Source organism: Periplaneta americana, chromosome 1 (assembly GCF_040183065.1).
Source record: "Periplaneta americana isolate PAMFEO1 chromosome 1, P.americana_PAMFEO1_priV1, whole genome shotgun sequence".
Classification (NCBI taxonomy): Eukaryota; Metazoa; Arthropoda; class Insecta; order Blattodea; family Blattidae; genus Periplaneta; species Periplaneta americana.
Window position 1 is genome coordinate 68,816,830 of NC_091117.1, and position 17,358 is coordinate 68,834,187.

A 17,358-nucleotide genomic window follows, 5' to 3' on the forward strand; every position below is an offset into this window, starting at 1 on the left:
CATTTTCAACACTTATAATAATCGCTGATTAACTTTATAACTCTTCACTGTGTTAATATGAGGAATTACACACCCCAGCACAACAGGAAACCAGAAGATAGCGCAGGACCTTCACTAGGCTTTGGAAAATGAAGAATATCACTTCGAAACTAGTCATATTAACACAGTAAAGAGTTATTAAGTTAATCAGTGATTACTATTATATTCAAGGGGCAAATCGCAATATAGCGAACGTAGAAGCTCCGCCCATGACACCTTCCACCTTTCCCCTACTAGCTCATCAGACACAATCCGTGATAGGCGAGTGTTGTGTCGAATGCACATTTCATTTGGGTGGGGATAACTTGCCCTACTGGCGTTTGCTATATTGCGATTTATCCTATTCAAGAAATTTAAATTTGTGAAACCCAAGGAAATGCTACACAGATCATAAGCAACCAGACTTTGCGATCTTAGGGTCGAATTCTTCTATAACAATTTCAGTACTGATGTTTCTTTAATATACAGTATTTTCATTTGTTTCTAGAATACCAGTATACAGGTTTACAAAACAAGATGTACACCTATTTAAGGCTGCCAGATTTAGCAAATAAAAATACAAGACACTGAATTAAATTTGGATTATTTTGAATATTCTTTGCTTATGTACATTGAGATAAAAGAACAATATTACATGCGACATAGTAATCCTAAAATTTTATTGCTATTTTTCTTAAAACATAAATTGCAGGTACCGGTCTCTATATTATATAGATACTGTACTTCTTTAATTATATTCCTCTGAATATTTGGTTTTCCTTAATGCTTAATAATGCCATGTTTTGAAGGATTTGCTTGTAAAATGTCTTTCAGTTGTAGTCTAGGTTTCATTTATATTGTAACATAACTCCTATAGATTTCACATCCAACTTATTTCGTTTTTTTATCTGTTGAACATATTTTATTACCATAATGAGAAAATCTGCTGAACATTGGCATTAAGAGCTGGTATACTGAAGATATTATATACTGGCACGGAGTTAACAACTCTGAGAATTTCTCATCAAATTTGATATGTTGAAGGACATAATTCTCTCTTTCATGATATTACTTGCTTTTTCGTTCTTTCAGGATTTGTTTGCATCTCTTGATGAGCAATTCTTTGAAATGCTGTCCACTGATAAAATTTGTGTGATTTATTGAAAAAAAAAAAAAGAAAAAAGATAATGACTGGTACAAGACACTTCGGGCATTCTGAGACAGTCAATACAGGATGTAGGACAAAATCATTAAATAAGAAACATGTCCTGTATAAACAGGACGCCTGTCAACCCTACACCTATCCCTTTAAATTGCTCTCATGTGTACTTCATGTACTACCTATCGTAAGTTGTGCGATTATCCTTACACTTGGTTCATTATTAAAAATTTACTACCAGTACAAAGAGTTTCTTATCCTTCCCTGAGCACGATATCACTCTCTTTCAGGGGAGTGCTAGAATTTTGTATATTTACAATTTCTTTGTTTATATTTCTCTGCCAATAAACTTATTAGCATAAAAAATTACCGTATACAGAGAAACTAACCAAACCTAACCTAATTACTGTACCAAATTGTTTTAATTTAATAGTGCCGTAGTAATTAGATTTAACTTAGGTTAGCTTTTTTAGGTTAGGATAGATTAGGAGAGATGCTTTCTTGGAAACTACCTATGACGTTTCCATGCCACTTTTTCCTAGGCAAAGAGAATAATTTATGTTTTTCCTAGTTCAATTCTTGCTTCTTCTCACACACACATACACATACAAAAGTGGGACATATAATTCAACTTATACTCAAATGGAAGTAGTGTATGATGATGTTCAGTGTAGCCCTCTCAGAACAATCCCTGTGAATTCATGTTCAGTTCTGATAGATGAAGCACCAGTTCATGCCTCACAACACCAGTCCCATTTTCCAATTGTCGCACTGTGTACTGTATTTACATTTGTATACTTACCGGTACCAACAGGTACAATTCTGACACAATAGTAATTATTGCATATATATACTGGTAATCCTTTTAATATAGAAATATTTGAAGTGCATAAAATAACTGGGAAATTTAAGGCTCAAGTTTTTTGGGTTGCACAAGGAACTATTATGGTTGATTTCCTGAAACGTGGTGTGACTGTGTCACTATTAATGTTGAATATTATCTAATATTCTAAGACAACTATGAGAAGAACTGAAGCTCAAAAGGGGAGGGAATTTAAGCCATGGAGTCATTATTTAAAAACTCTGCAAGTCTAGTGATATTGCCAAGACTGCGGGTTTGAACTATTGTGTCCTTCACTAGATCTGATTCCATCAGACTATTCTGTTTACAATCTTAGAATGGGACTTGAAAGTAAGGAAATTTGAGAGCGAAAAGAAAGTAATATGAACATTACATGGCTGATTTCAATAAAAAACTTCTGTACTCTATTTAAGTGAGATAAAAGGATTCTGGATAAGGATATTGAGTTAAAATGTAATTATGTTAAAAAGTAAATAGGTATCATCATATTCCAACATTTTTTCTGCATTAGGCAAAAAAATTTACTAATCTCTACCTTCTCCTTCCTGTAAGTGTCCATTCTAAAACCAGTAAGGACCGTAAAATGGCGGAATATGTATAATTTATTTACCAGTTGGTTCAGACTCGAATACTTAATAGAGATATAAAAATATAAACGATTTTTTTAAATTATTTTAGTCCTCTGGTCCCCTTAATATTATCTTCACTTGGTTCAATTCTTGTACTTGTGTAGTGATAGTTATTTACATTTTCAAACAGGAAAAATATTTTAAGATAACTCATTCATAATTTCAGTTCAATTTAATTAAGGAATCATTTTGCAGATGAGTGTATAAAATACGAATTAGTTTACTTTAAAACTCTTTATTTGACAATTGGGGGTATCAAGTATACACACTTTTTACAAACCAAAAATAATTATAACAACTTAAGTGATCAAAACTTCTGAAATAATAAATTTTACATAGATTGGTTTCTATAGAAGCATATAATAATATTATTCTAGCATTTTCTGACTAGATCTTCTTGTGAAGCCGAATTATTTTCAATTATATTTGGTGTTAAATCAGATTTGGATACCAAATCCAATCAACACAGTTCGATTTGAAATACTTTAAAGTTTCACATGATTCATTTGACGTGGAAATTTAGTTCGCCATTTTGTTTAAGCAGTGATATGTTTCTGGTCATCTATAAAAATCAAGCTTTGCTTAGCAAAAAAAGATCAAAGTTGCAGTAGAAAAAAGGAAAACTATAGAAAAATCTGCACAACATGAAGAAACAGTTCATTTAAAAAAAAAGAGAAAAAAGAAACACGTATAGATGTTTCAGATGTTTCTTAAAGTAGCAGTAATTTCTGTGTATTTAAAAGCATAGCATTTACAAAATTTTATATTGCATATAACACAATTTCAGATTTGTCTATAAAAAGGTTTCCCTGGTATAATCTCCTATAATTATTTTCTCATATTGATTGCATTGCATATTAAAATTTAATAGATAATCGTGGTCGGTATGATCGTGGAAGGTTGACTTTTGGCTTTGGAAGCGCTGAAGCTATTGCTCTTGGTGTGATTGTCTTCGGAACTGGGATAACACACCCATTGATGAGAACAGGCCTGCTGAGAAAAAAAGGCAATTAATTACAAATGTGAATCTTTTGAAGTAATCTAAATATAAAACTATTTTTTTTTATATAATTTAAGAACTACTGTAACAGGCAGAAAAAAGTCGCAGAGTTCAACAACTGTTATTCGTTGCTAGTAGATTGCAGTGTTGAAAATAATTGCTGTCTCACTCTTGCACGAATGAGCTTGCTTACAGATCTTTTATTATACCTCTGCCTCTGTGAAACTTCACAGTTTGCTGTGAGGGGGAAGAGAAATAGCAGAAAGTTGTAATACTTTTTAATATTCTGACTCCCACGACAGATAAGCCACTTTTTTTTACTTATATTAAAAAGATACGCCTACATTACGAAACTATTGTACCGATATACATAAAACATAAATACAAATTAAGGAATTTACCCCTGTATGAGCAAACGCTTGTGCTCGGGAGTAAACTGCACTGTAGATAAGCAGAAAGAAGAAGAAGACAAAATAAATTAATATAAGGAATACAATAGCACAGATTTTAAAAATAAGAGCCTATATGATACAGAACAATCACAATTGAAAATGTTTATAACCAATTTTCACAAGTATAACAATGTAAGACTAATATTTACCAATTAATTATCTAACCCTATGTTAAGTTCCCTTAATAATTTCTTTAAATTTCAGTTTAAATTTAATCATACTTATTTTAGCTGAAACAGGGTACTGAGAAATTAATTTGTTGTAAAGTTTTAAGCCATAGTTGTAGCCATGTTTCATACCAGCAGCTGTTGAACTTTTGGATTCTGTAAAATGAAATAGTATGTTTCTTCTCGTATTATAATTATGTCAATATGTGTTGAAAATTTTCTTGTTCTTATGAAAGAAGGTTAATAAAGTATATTTATATATCTGCTCCAATTTGAAAACGTTAAAATAAATTTAACTTTAAATTTAATGGTCACTCACCGGCAGAGATATAATGCAACATCTGTACTATCTATCCAAAATAAAACTACCATTGATGTAGACAATGACCGAAATACTGAGGGCAGATGGGAAGAAAGAGTTCTTTACAGCTCGACCAAGTTAAGTCTGCGAGCCGGGAGGGGAAGTTGGAGGCAGTTCTGTAGTGAAAAGAGGCGGTAATGAGAGGAGACCAGTACAGTCTCATATGACAGCAAAGTTTTCCTACTGCGCTTCAGTTCATAGAGCGGTAACAATTTAAGACGCTTTGAAATAGACTGTACTTCTACTTCTGCTTGACAGTGAGGTTTGCGTTCTGATTGGCAAGCGTGGAGAAAGTTGCATGAGGAGGGAGGCTGGGAGACGGCGTAATTGTTGCCTTTATCTGAAGACAAGGACAACAAATGCGTGCGCTCCGTAGTGTATTTTAAACGATGTGCATACGTTGAAATCTGAGCGTCAAGTGACCTATGTGGCAACTGTGTTTTGCCTCTACATTCCATCCTGTTATCCCCACTCGCAGACTTGTCTTGGTCGAGCTGTACTCATGTTTTCTTGGTACGTGTACCAAATTGTTATTCCACAATTTATAGCAAAGACATGGCGCACTCTTATTCTTTATTAAAATAATACACCATAATGCTTCAACATCATCATCATTATCATCATCATCTTCTTCTTCTTCTTCTTCTTCTTCTTCTTCTTCTTCTACACATGAAAACCAGTAGCTTGTTGTGTGTCCATTCACTTCAGCTTCGGAATATGATAGCATCCTTCCATCGTAGCTCTGGTCATCCTAAAGGTCTTTTTTTGTTCAGGTATCCAGTCACTTTCTCTTTTTACTAGTCTATTGTCTCCATTCTGATGATGTGTTCGTTCCAGTTTAGTCTCATGTCATTAATTCAAAGCGTATTGCTTCAATTTGGCAAATTTTGTCTTTCAATGATTTCCCTATAATTTTTCTTAAAACTATCATTTCTATTGATTCGTTAATTTGTTTTATTTTTTGAGTTTCTTTTCATGTAATGTTATGTTATGGCAATGCATAAAAAAATATGGTGGCAAATAATATTGTGTTTGTCGAATTAACTAAGAATTGCAAAAAATGTATAAATAGCTGGGATATTTTAATACGTATCGTCAATTTTTTATTTGAATGTAGTAATTATTCCATATCTCGAATAGAGACATATAAAAAGCGAAAAATACATTTGGAATAAATATGTTAAGAGTGGGTCTTATGTTGGATGAACTACAGCACAAAGATACCTTCCTAACTCTTGCAATGGAAATAACTCAATTAGAACTTCTCGCGAATATTTATGAATACACTACAGAATGTTTTACAGACTAGAGGTCCCAAAGTTCTGTGAATACTCGACTCATTATACATACGAAATTTTAACTAACTACTCTACCTAGAGTAACTATTCTCTTGTTGAAAATTTGCTCTTGTCAGAGCTAAGAGTAATATCTTATTATCCATAAGAAATCGAATAACTACTCAAGGATTTCGATTAAAGAGTGGTTAATAACAACAACAATAATAATAATAATAATAATAATAATAATAATAATAATAATAATAATAATAATAATAATAATGATAATAATAATGATAATAATAATAATGATAATAATAATAATAATAATAATAATAATAATAATAATAATAATCCGTGGCACTACAGCCCATGAAGCGCCAAGACCTACCAGCTGGCTGCTGGCCTCACGGCCACATGCCGAAGTAGAGGTGGACAATCATCCAACCAGAATGGAGGTATCGTGTGGTTAGCACGATGAGCCTCCCAGCCGTTATAGCTTGTTTGCGTAACCGGATTTCGCTACCTATCGTAGCTTCCCAAGTGCATCACGATGCTGAGTGGGCACCGGTCCCATACACTGGACGAAATTTCATGAGAAAATTTCTTCCCCCATGAGGACTCGAACCAGTGCGCATTCCATAACGCGAGTCCTAGGCAAGATGCCTTAGATCACGACGCCACGGCACGAGATGTAAAGAGTGGTTACTCATCTTTATAAATACTATGTCTCAATGTGTTATTTTAATAGTAAATAAAGTTTATAATGAAGATGGACGTGTGTTGAAAATACAGATAGACAGGTGAGGAAGACTTTGTTATAATTTTATACATTATGACAAACCTTCTGATTTCTGGAGAGCTTAGAACACTTGTATGCGATGATTCTCCCTGTCGCACACTAGGATGTTGCCATTGGACATGACTGCTATCCCTTCCAGTCCCTTGAACTCCCCGTCCCCTGACCCCCAGCATCCGAACGCCCGAAGGAATGTCCCATCTGGATGGAAGATCTGTATGCGGTTGTTGCCCGAGTCTGCTACGAATATGTACCCTTGGTCGTCCACGGCCACTCCTCTGCACATGTCAGAATATAAGTTAATAATTAAAGGAAATACATAGATATTACTAGTTACACTTACTTATTGTTCATAGCTAAAATACACATAACCTTTTTAAATTTTTTTTTTAACATTTTGCTCTAATATCAGTCTGTCTTTTATATTGTTGTTTTTGACTATTCAGAATGATCCCTGAAATAAAATGATGCATTAATATGATATTACATAATTAAATTATTAATTGAAAAGGGTGTAACATCAAATTAATAAAACATATGACTTCAGTGGAAAAAGTAATTTTGAAGCATTCATTTATAATAATAAATGAATGAATGCATTCAATAGCTGAATAATCTTGTATCCTTGATTAGTTAAATTGTTCTGCTAGTAAATATAGATCCAATGAAATATGCCCATGAAATTATTTTCTTTTCTCCTGAAACGTGTATTATAGATTTGTTGGTTACATCCTTATTCGAAGGAGGTCTTCAATTGGTAAAATAAAATTGAATACCGCCCAAAACAACGTTGTAACCCTCATTTCTCATAAGTTGACTTTTTCGTGAATAATGGTTGTTAATGATGCGCTACCGGTATATGTAATGCTTTTACTCGTATTAAAATCAGCACACATGTCTGATTCTCAACCTTGCTCTAAAAATTAAAAGTATGTACAGTACAATATGTTTTTCCCCATTTTTTTTTAAGAATTTCGTATGTGCTGGTTACAACCTTGTTCTGGAAGGCTATTCAATTATTGACATACAGATAGGGTTGCCAGATTTTAAAAATATCAAAGAGGCGCATTTTACTGCAGTTGATATACAGTACAATCGACTTAATGTATTAATACATTGTAGCCTCTATATGTATAGGATAATTAAAGGATTGTTTTTTCAACATTTTAATGAATATTTATCATTACATTTGTTGCAGTTTATAATACTGTGTCATTTAATGTGACAATTTAATATAAAAAATCACACAAAAAACATTTTGTTAAGTAACATTTAGATTAACATATAAATATCAAAGTAAAAACTTAAAGTGGCCAGAGAATATTCTCTTAAAATTACATAACCCTCAAGTCTGAACATGTTGTGTAGTGGATATGTTTTGTGATGTGAGCGAATTTCAATTCCTCTTAGGAATGGGTAATAGCACAGTCTAGTATATAGGCCCTACAGTCACGAAGCTCAATATGTAGGAAATATGCATGCATAGATAGTTGCTAACCACTAGGATCGCTACTGTCGCCCCATTACAGACAATGCAAAATAATACCGGCACAGTCTATTGTTCCTAGCACTCTCAACAACTCAAGCTTCGTGATTGTATATACTAGACTGTGGTAATATCTTAAAAAGCAGGACATTCTGCATCCCATAGTGGTTATGAACAGGACATGGGGCATCTGGCAACCCTACATACAGGATGATTAAAATTGAATTAAAGACTTCGACATTTTTAACTGAGTAACTTTACTATAGAATGAGCAAAGTTTCGCAATATCACCAGTCAATATCACTGTTGTCAGCCAGTGGAATTGTAGATGCAGGCAGTGTTACAACCAAGATTATGGAACAATAAGTATTGTTTTATACTACTTGTTCCTGCATTTTCAGTTAAATTGTAAAGCATAAATTGGGCAGTGTGGTGGTATAGAAAAGTTTTTATTTATTCCCATATGCACTCTTCTAACATTTATATAATCACTGATTAACTGTTAAATTATTTAGTTTAATAAATAACGACTTCACTGTGTTATGATGGTATTGTACTTTATTAACTAGTTTCAATGTTGTTTTCATCTTCTGATGATGAAAATAACATCGAAACTATTCAATCAGGCACAATAACATTATTATTTAAAAACATTAACACAGTGAAGTCGTTATTTATTAATTTAATTGATCACCTGCGTGGTTAGTTATCTAGCATCTGAATTATATGAAAGTGAAAATGCCGGCAAAATGAGTCCCAAGGTCCACTGCCGAAAGTTACCCAGCATTTGCTCTTAATGGGTTGAGGGAAAATCCTGGAAAAAATCTCAACCAGGTAACTTGTCCCAACCAGGATTTGAACTAGGGCCCACTCTTTCACGGTCAGAAATGCTAACCGTTACTCCACAGTGGTGGACATTAATTTAAATAAATTAACAGTTAATGAGTGAGAAAAGTTTTGCTCATTCTATAGGTTATGTATCATCATGTAGGCCTAGTCTATCAATTTGTACATACACTATCACAGTTATTTCTACTATAAAATTGTATAGTTCGATGCTAATTGGAGTCTAGTTGCCACTGTTGATGAAGCAATAAATTATGGACTGGAAGGTTCTAGGTTCAAAGGAAGATGGAATTTTTTTATTTAGTTACGAGTTTTAGAACGGCTTGAAAGTTAACTAAGCCTCTCATAAAATTAGGTACCAGTAATGGAGTCTTTGCCAGTTGTGAAAGGTGGTTGGAGTATGGTGCTGAATTCATCACATCTTTCTTAAGCTAGAGCCACATGCTGGCCCCAATGCTGGGTCCAATGTTGAACTATTTTTTTGTGACAGGTCTGTGAGGCATTAACAAATTGGAGCTGACCCTTAGTACGTGCTTACTAACCAAATACTAAATGTACACTGAGTACACAACCAATGTGTGGACATCACTAACACCCACCTGAAAGTATCCAATGCAGGATCCAACATTATGTCCAATGCTTTATCATATCCAATCGTTTATCCATATGTTGGAAAATTATATTGGACTCAGTGCTGGGGCCAGTGGATAATATCGGCTTAATATAGAGGGCAAAGTAGTGTTATATGACATAAGTTCTCTGTCTTTGTCTAGTGACGTCTACGAGGATACCTTTTCCGTTATATAATCTAGTTGGAGGATGGGGAATAATTAAATTTTGAAAGTGTTAAACTTTCTGAATTACTCATATGCAATTAATATGAAGAAAGCAACACATACTCGTTTGGCACAGCCCATATTGAAATCATAATATAAATATTAACAAATATCTATTGCAAAATTAACATGGGGATTAGATTTACATTAAGAGGTCAATGGAATTCTATACATATGAGTTGCGTCCATAAAGTAACTTTCCCACTCGTCCCACAGCTAGCAAACCATATATTGCGTGAAGCGACTGCATGCACGTGATATAGTAATGTCCTGGCATGGCGCATGCGCTAGCGGAACTTCCCAAGTGCTCTCAGTAGCTTCGTTGTATTGGTTGAAGATGGACGCGTGTGAAGTGCGATCAGTGATAAAGTTTTTGAATGTACAGGGCATAGCACCGATTGAAATTTATCGTCAGCTGTGCTAGGTCTATGGGCCTAACGTCATGAGCAAGCAGATGGTGGGTTGCTGCTGTAGACATTTTTCAGCAGGACGCCAAAATATGCATGACGAGGAGCGCAGTGGGAGGCCAGCCATCATCACAGGCGACCTTGTGGAGAAACGCACCATCTGCTTGCTCATGACGATAGGCCCATAGACCTGGCACAGCTGACGATAAATTTCAATTGGCGCAATGCCCTGTGCATTCAAAAACTTTATCACTGATCGCACTTCACATGCTGTGGGAGCTGGAATAGGAGCGTCCATCTTCAACCAATGCAACGAAGCTACTGAGAGCACTCGGGAAGTTCACTAGCACATGCGCCATGCCAGGACATTACTCTATCACGTGCATGCAGTCGCTTCGCGCAACATATGGTTTGCTAGCTGTGGGACGAGTAGGAAAGTTACTTTATGGACGCACCTCGTAATACCTTGTTTTGTTTTAGACTAAAATTATTGTGTTACATTGGCAGTTTGATGTTAACAAGAGGCAGAAAATGCCTAAAGAAAAGTGCGTGTAGGCTACATAAGGATATGACATTTATTAAAATTTTAATTAGTTAATATTATTATCAGTAATAATATATTAAATTACTGTGTTGAGAGAAAATTTTGGGTTTTTGCACTGTCATGCAGAAACATCAAATATTTCGAGTTACTGGTCCTATTGACTCAGACATTAGGGAATTCAAAGAGAAGGTAATCTATCCTCTTGATCTGTTACCAACACTACAGAATAGTTTTTGGTAATAGATCCAAATATCAGGTTCCTTTTTCCTCATCTTCCTTGCTGATGTTTCTGCGGGTATGACATGATACAAAAACAAAAAATTCTCGTACCACTTATAACAGCATGAAAATCTTAAATCATACCTTAAATTGATGTTCAACTCTGCAATGAAGTGTGTTACATAATATTAGATACATCTTACATTTATGACAGAAATTTTATCTTCAAACTGTTATTTTCATTTAAGTCCATGCTACACATACATGTACAAAGTGATGCAATTTTATTGTCATTGAAGAGAAAAATAATACAAAAACAATTTTAAAAATTTTCGTAGTGATATTTTTTGTTAATTTATGTTAGAATGGATGCATAATGAATATCTCTGAAGATATATTTCCTTCTCTCTTTATCGTGCCAGCTTTCATTGTTTTTGCAGATATTATTGTACATGTTAGAATACACACTATTTCAGTACAGACAAGCTCAGAGATCTGAATTTATTATATCATTTTATAACAGATTTGAGAACTTGAAAGAAATAAGTTTTCAATATAAATATAGGATATAGTGCATGGTTTTGATATAGTTCGTCTTGCTTGCATATGGGTGGTTCTTCTGTTAGAAAGACATAAAATACAGTTGGCCATAAAAGTTAAAGTACAGAAACTCATAAGCGCTGGTTAGATGCTCTATTGTTTATTTATATTTTCTACTCCTAATAACCAATTCAAAATAACTAAATAATTGTCGAATCAACATAACACTCCAACCTACAATATTGTAAGCTCTATTACTCAAAAATGGGTTAAGAATACTGCATCATTATTAAAAAAAATTGTCTATGTACTGGTTATATTTTGATAACTTTAATACATTTTTAACGTCTTAGAGATTGAAAATTCATTGCAAGAATATTAAATAAATGAAATATTGAAAAAAATGCAAAAACTCATCATCAGTGTTATGAGTTCTCGTATTTTACCTCACAGAATAATGCAAATATAGAATGTAAAAATTTCATCTATGCAAATGAAAATAATCTATGATATATATTTCGTAAGTATGGTTATGATTTAAATTTTTGTGTATACATACTGGTAACTCTATTTTCAATGCTTTATTTTCTGTAAAACTGAAATAGACAACAGTAATTTCGAAGACTGTTGCATATCATCATTTTTGTAAAATTGCACACGAAATCCTTGTATAAAATTTTGAACTATTATCTTCAAAGTAAATATTCTCATACAAGGTTAATCACAAGGAAAAATTATTGTATTTGTGAGTTGTGAACTGGTTTTTCTTAAAGTTATGCTAAATTCTTTATTACAAATAAATATGGTAGTTGTTGAAAATAGTGTGTTAGTCTTACTATGAAACTCCCTTTGAATTTTTTCTATCCTTGGAGATAGATCATAAAATGCTGAAGTAGAAAAACGGAATTATGGGGTTAGGTACAGCTTACAGCAGTAAAAGTTTTGGAAATATTCAACATTTTTTCCCTCCATTACTGTATCTTGTACAATAATAAAAATTGGTATGTGTGAAATACTGTCCTTCTGCTATATGAAAAACATATTTTTACGGTTCAAAAAATTATTTATTAATTTTTTTTTTTTTCAAAATTCAAAATATTGACAGTTCACTGTGCAGTGATGAAGCGTTTCCCTCATAACTCATAAACTTGTTAACTTGTTCATGTTCTCTCTCTTTTATTTTATCCCTGAAACTCATGTTTACAATATTATGCTCTTTCAACGACATTTCTTAATAAATAATATTTTTTTTTATTTTGTGTTAGAAGAAAGTACTGATATTTGACCATTTATTTAAATGAATTTATTTTTTATCAGATAATCTATCAAAAATGCTGGGTAACTTTCGGTGCTGGACCCCAGGCTCATTTCACCGGCATTATCACCTTCATCTCATTCAGACGCTAAATAACCTAAGCTGTTGATAAAGCGTCGTAAAATAACCTACAAAAATCTATCAAAGGTAGAGAAATGATCTTACATCATATTGTAGATATGACATGCATAAATACACAAAAAAATTTCATCGCAGAATGTTGGATAGTTTTTGAGTTATGTGGGAAACGCTTCATCACTAGACAGTGAACTGAATTTTGAAAGAAAAAAAAACAATGTAAATAATTTTTTTTAAATTGTAAAAATAATTTTTTCATATAACAGAAGGACAGTGTTTTACACATACTAATTTTCATTTTTGTACAATGTACAGTAATGGAGGAAAAAAATGTTGAATATTTCCAAAATTTTACTGCTGTAAGCTGCACCTAATAATGTAGCTTGAAAACAGTATTTTGGTCAATGTTGTTTCAGTTAGATTAATTTTTAAAGATCCTGAACTTTTACACAAAATAGGGAGAGTTTGTAACAGCGTTATTAAAAAATCTTAAACATTTTATTTATTATATTGTTAGTTAAGCTCACATTATGAAGCGTAAATAATGTCCCTTGAACAAAATATATACATTTCACTCATATATTTATTTTAATCTTTATGAGTTGTGTTTAGAATATTAAATTATACATATTTGTCGTATCTGAACAATACAGCTTGAGGGAAATATAATATGTGTATATTTCTAGCTGATAAAAATCAATAGGCCTACTGAAGAATTCTGAATTCTTTCACTTTATTGAAATAAATGAAAAAGTTGCAAATGTTAAAAATTATTTTTCGTAAAAGTACATCATAAGCATGTAGTCATCAAATGACTAATGTAGGTTCTTAGTTTGTTGAGAAAATGTTGCTGTACTTTAGTCGAAATTTGCTTCATTATTCTTGTTTTATATTAAAAATGTTATTATTCCATTTTTCTTTCCATATTCCCTGTGAATGTAGAGTATTGAGATACTTAAAGTGAAGAATAATTCTTTCTCTCAATCTAATTTGCCGAAAAAGTTAAAACAATCTTAATTTTTTTCAACTACGAAACAGGTGTTCGTTGTTAAATTTCATATATAGGTTGATTCTAAAGTCAGGAAATATTATTTTATTTTCATAGAAACTTTGTTTCAATGATTTATTGTTTCACTATTGCTGTTATGGCAAATTAAAAGAAAAATAATAAAGAAACAGTAATTCAAGCTGTTTCTGAGTGAAGTAACGTATCTTATTTTTGCAAATTCATACCAGAAAATAATGGTTTCAACTCTACAAATTGCTTTATTTATGTGTTACTTTGAATTTAATAGAGACTGTTGCAGCACATCGAGATGATTCAGAACTACTGTAAGGGACTGAGGTATGGACCATGCAAGTTGTTGTTATTGTGGAAGGTTATAAACATGTTGAAGATATTCCTCAAGATTTTCTTCTGAATACTTTTAATTTCCTAGAAGACAAGCTATTAATGACAGGGAAGAAAAATGACAACTATATCTGAATGTTTTGAAACAAACTCGATTTTTTTATTAACAAAACTGTCAAGTTATTATTATTTTACTATAAACTTATTTCTCAACAAAGTTACAGGCCTTTCAAATCTTCCGTGATTTTTAAATAGCACTACAGTATAATTAGGAACAATAAACTTGAATGTTTAAATGTAAAATATGAGTGAGTGAAATGTATGTAAAGTTGTCAAAGAGACACTGCGTAATTTCATGAACATGAATAATGGTACTAAGCTCTGTGAAACACATTTTGTTGTGTCATATTCTACGCACAAAGACACGTAATGTGTTAGACATGCTAATGTTTAGGAACCATGTTCATATGTTCATGTCCCCTGACTTGAACTAGAGTGAGGTCGTATTGTAGCTAAGTAACACTTCAGACAATTATTCAAACAGTAGGAAGACAAACTGCAAAGTCCTCCAGAAATGTCTTCTTCCGTGCTTCCAGCAGAGAACAAATAATTACTTGAAATACTTCTAAAGCTTGACTGTTTATTTTACCACTCGACGCCTGCTTCTATAATTGCAGTGAAAAATGTAACTTTATGTAAAATAAAATATTTATTAGTAAGAATGAAATGTTCTTAATTAGAGATTTATCTTCAGACACAATGAACCGACATAATGCAATCTTGCTGGACTTGGCCATTGATTCCCAACGCTTTACATAATAGACCAGTTATTGTTTTTGGAGAACGAAAGATTGTGAATAGAGGTTTGAGAAAAGGTAAGTTTCTTTATTGTAGTTCATCTCATTTATACATTATTTTTCTATATACTTATACAGAAATATTTTCTGTAATAGTATACTGTCTGATATAAAATTAAGTAATTTAGCTTTGTTTATGCAAGTGTGCTTAAATGCATTGAAATTATTCACTCCTTAAAAACAGGATTATTGCGTAAAATTACCACGACAATGTTTTACAGGGTTGTTTCCAATCTCTGATAACGAATTAGAATGACGTGATGTGAATCAGGAGGCACACTACAGCTGAACTGTGGCGCGAGGTGACAGACCAGTAGTGAGTGATCTCATAGAGTGCACGGCGACTCACAGCAGAAATTCCCAAGAAAATCGAGCCTTTTTGGGAAGGGTACACAATGCCAAGTACGATTAAGTGAAAATAAAAGAAGCCTGCAATAAACGAGGTTTCGTTATTTCCAAGAAAGGCATCTTCTGTGTACTTAATAAGATTCGTAAAGCTCGAATGGAATTAATTTGTATCATCTTGTGGGGTGCAGCGACTTGTGACAGGGGGTGGGTTTGCTTGCTCTTTCCACATTGAAATTAATCCCATCCGAACTTTGCCAGTCTTATTAGGTACACACAAGATGCCTTTCTTGGAAATAACGAAACCTCGTGTTTTGCAGGCTCCTATGATTTTCACGTAACTATACTTGGAATCGCAAAGAGTTGTTATGTACCCCTCCGAAAAAGGCTCGATTTTCTTGGGCATTGCTACTGTGATACACCGTGCACTCTGATTATGAAATCACTCACTACTAGTCTGTCACCTCTCACCGCAATTCAGCTGTCGGTGTGATTCCTGATGCACATGACATCATTGAAATTCGTTATCAGAAATCGAAAACAACCCTATATAACATGTATGATATGTATAAAAATATATCCTTTTTTGTTATTTAGTATAAGATTGCAGAGCAACTGTCTACAGACTGGAAGGTTCTGGGCTCAATCCAGGGCAATCACTGCAGAAACTTCCAGAATGGCTGAGATTCACTCAGCCTCCTATCAAATTGCGTACCAGGTCCTTCCCGGGGGTAAAGGGCAGTCGAAGCATAGTGCCAATCACATTACCTTGTTCTAGTGTCAAGGTCAAGAAAGCTTAAAGTGCCTTCATGGCGTATGTAGTGGATACCTTTATTTACCTTTACTTTTATCTACAAAAACTTAACGATTTTCTTTAATAATTCTATGCAACCATGAAAATTATAAAATTATTATATAAAACAAATGTTAGGATTTATGGCGTAAGAAACATTATTGTAATCATTAACATTTACGTAAACTATGTAGTAGGCAATAATTTTCAAAGAAATCTAGTTTGTAGGAATTACGAAAAACATTCTTTTGTTATACATAGGTAGGCCTACTGTTAGCAATTGTTTTCAACAAGAATGAGACTGTGGCTAGTGAAGTTTTAGTTAATGTTATGAGGTCCCCAGCGAAATAAGATGTCATACATTTCGTGGAATAGCGGATTCTAAGTGTGGAGCACATTCCCCTGAGGCCCTGAAGACTGCGTAAAATAAAATGAAAGAAATTTCGCTTTGAGGTTATGTAGGTCCTATAGTCGAATTGAGAGGACCTAGGATTATGACAGTCTAGTATATACAGTCGTGAAGCTCAATACATAGTAAATAATATGCAATCATTAGATACAGGTAGTTGCTCACCACTAGGATCGCTAATATCGCCTCATTACAGACAATGCAAAATAGCACCGTCACAGTCTATTGTTTCTAGCACCCTCAAAACTCAAGCTTCGTGACTGTATATAGTAGACTGTGATTATGACTCAGAGAGGCGTAAAAAAAGTTTAAGCAAACCGGTTATAAACCCTTAGGTTATGAACACTTATGTTTTAATGCTTCAAGAGTTGTGTTATCATAGTGTAATGAGATAAACATTCCTTTCTTGCAGAAAATTAAATTTGGACATTTACAAAGTAGCTTACTATAGTTGCAAACATGATTTACACTTAACGCATGTGGCGCACTCGTGTATATTTATGTGTAATTAGATTATGTACTTGTAGGTATGGGCATCAGTTTTTATTAGTGATAACGTGGATTCAGGCATCGTAAATATTTTTAAATAAAAGATGTTTCAAAATAAC

The 17,358-nt window shown here is 33.2% G+C and overlaps 1 protein-coding gene across 11 annotated transcripts in view; it reads right to left on the reverse strand.

Annotated features, from left to right (window-relative positions):
- Positions 1-2,887: 2,887 nt before the first annotated feature.
- The window catches only part of tn (tripartite motif containing protein thin), a 242,561-nt gene continuing 228,090 nt past the window's right edge, over positions 2,888-17,358 (reverse strand). For 9 of the 11 annotated variants that reach the window (XM_069821838.1, XM_069821828.1, XM_069821754.1 and 6 more), the window contains 2 exons: positions 6,770-7,002; positions 2,888-3,661 (listed from right to left, as the gene is read on the reverse strand). In XM_069821838.1, coding sequence (XP_069677939.1) covers positions 3,526-3,661; positions 6,770-7,002 — 369 coding nt within the window. In that variant the 3' untranslated portion in view covers positions 2,888-3,525. The remainder of the gene's footprint in view (positions 3,662-6,769; positions 7,003-17,358) is intronic. The other 2 variants (XM_069821803.1, XM_069821819.1) reach the window with 2 other exon arrangements.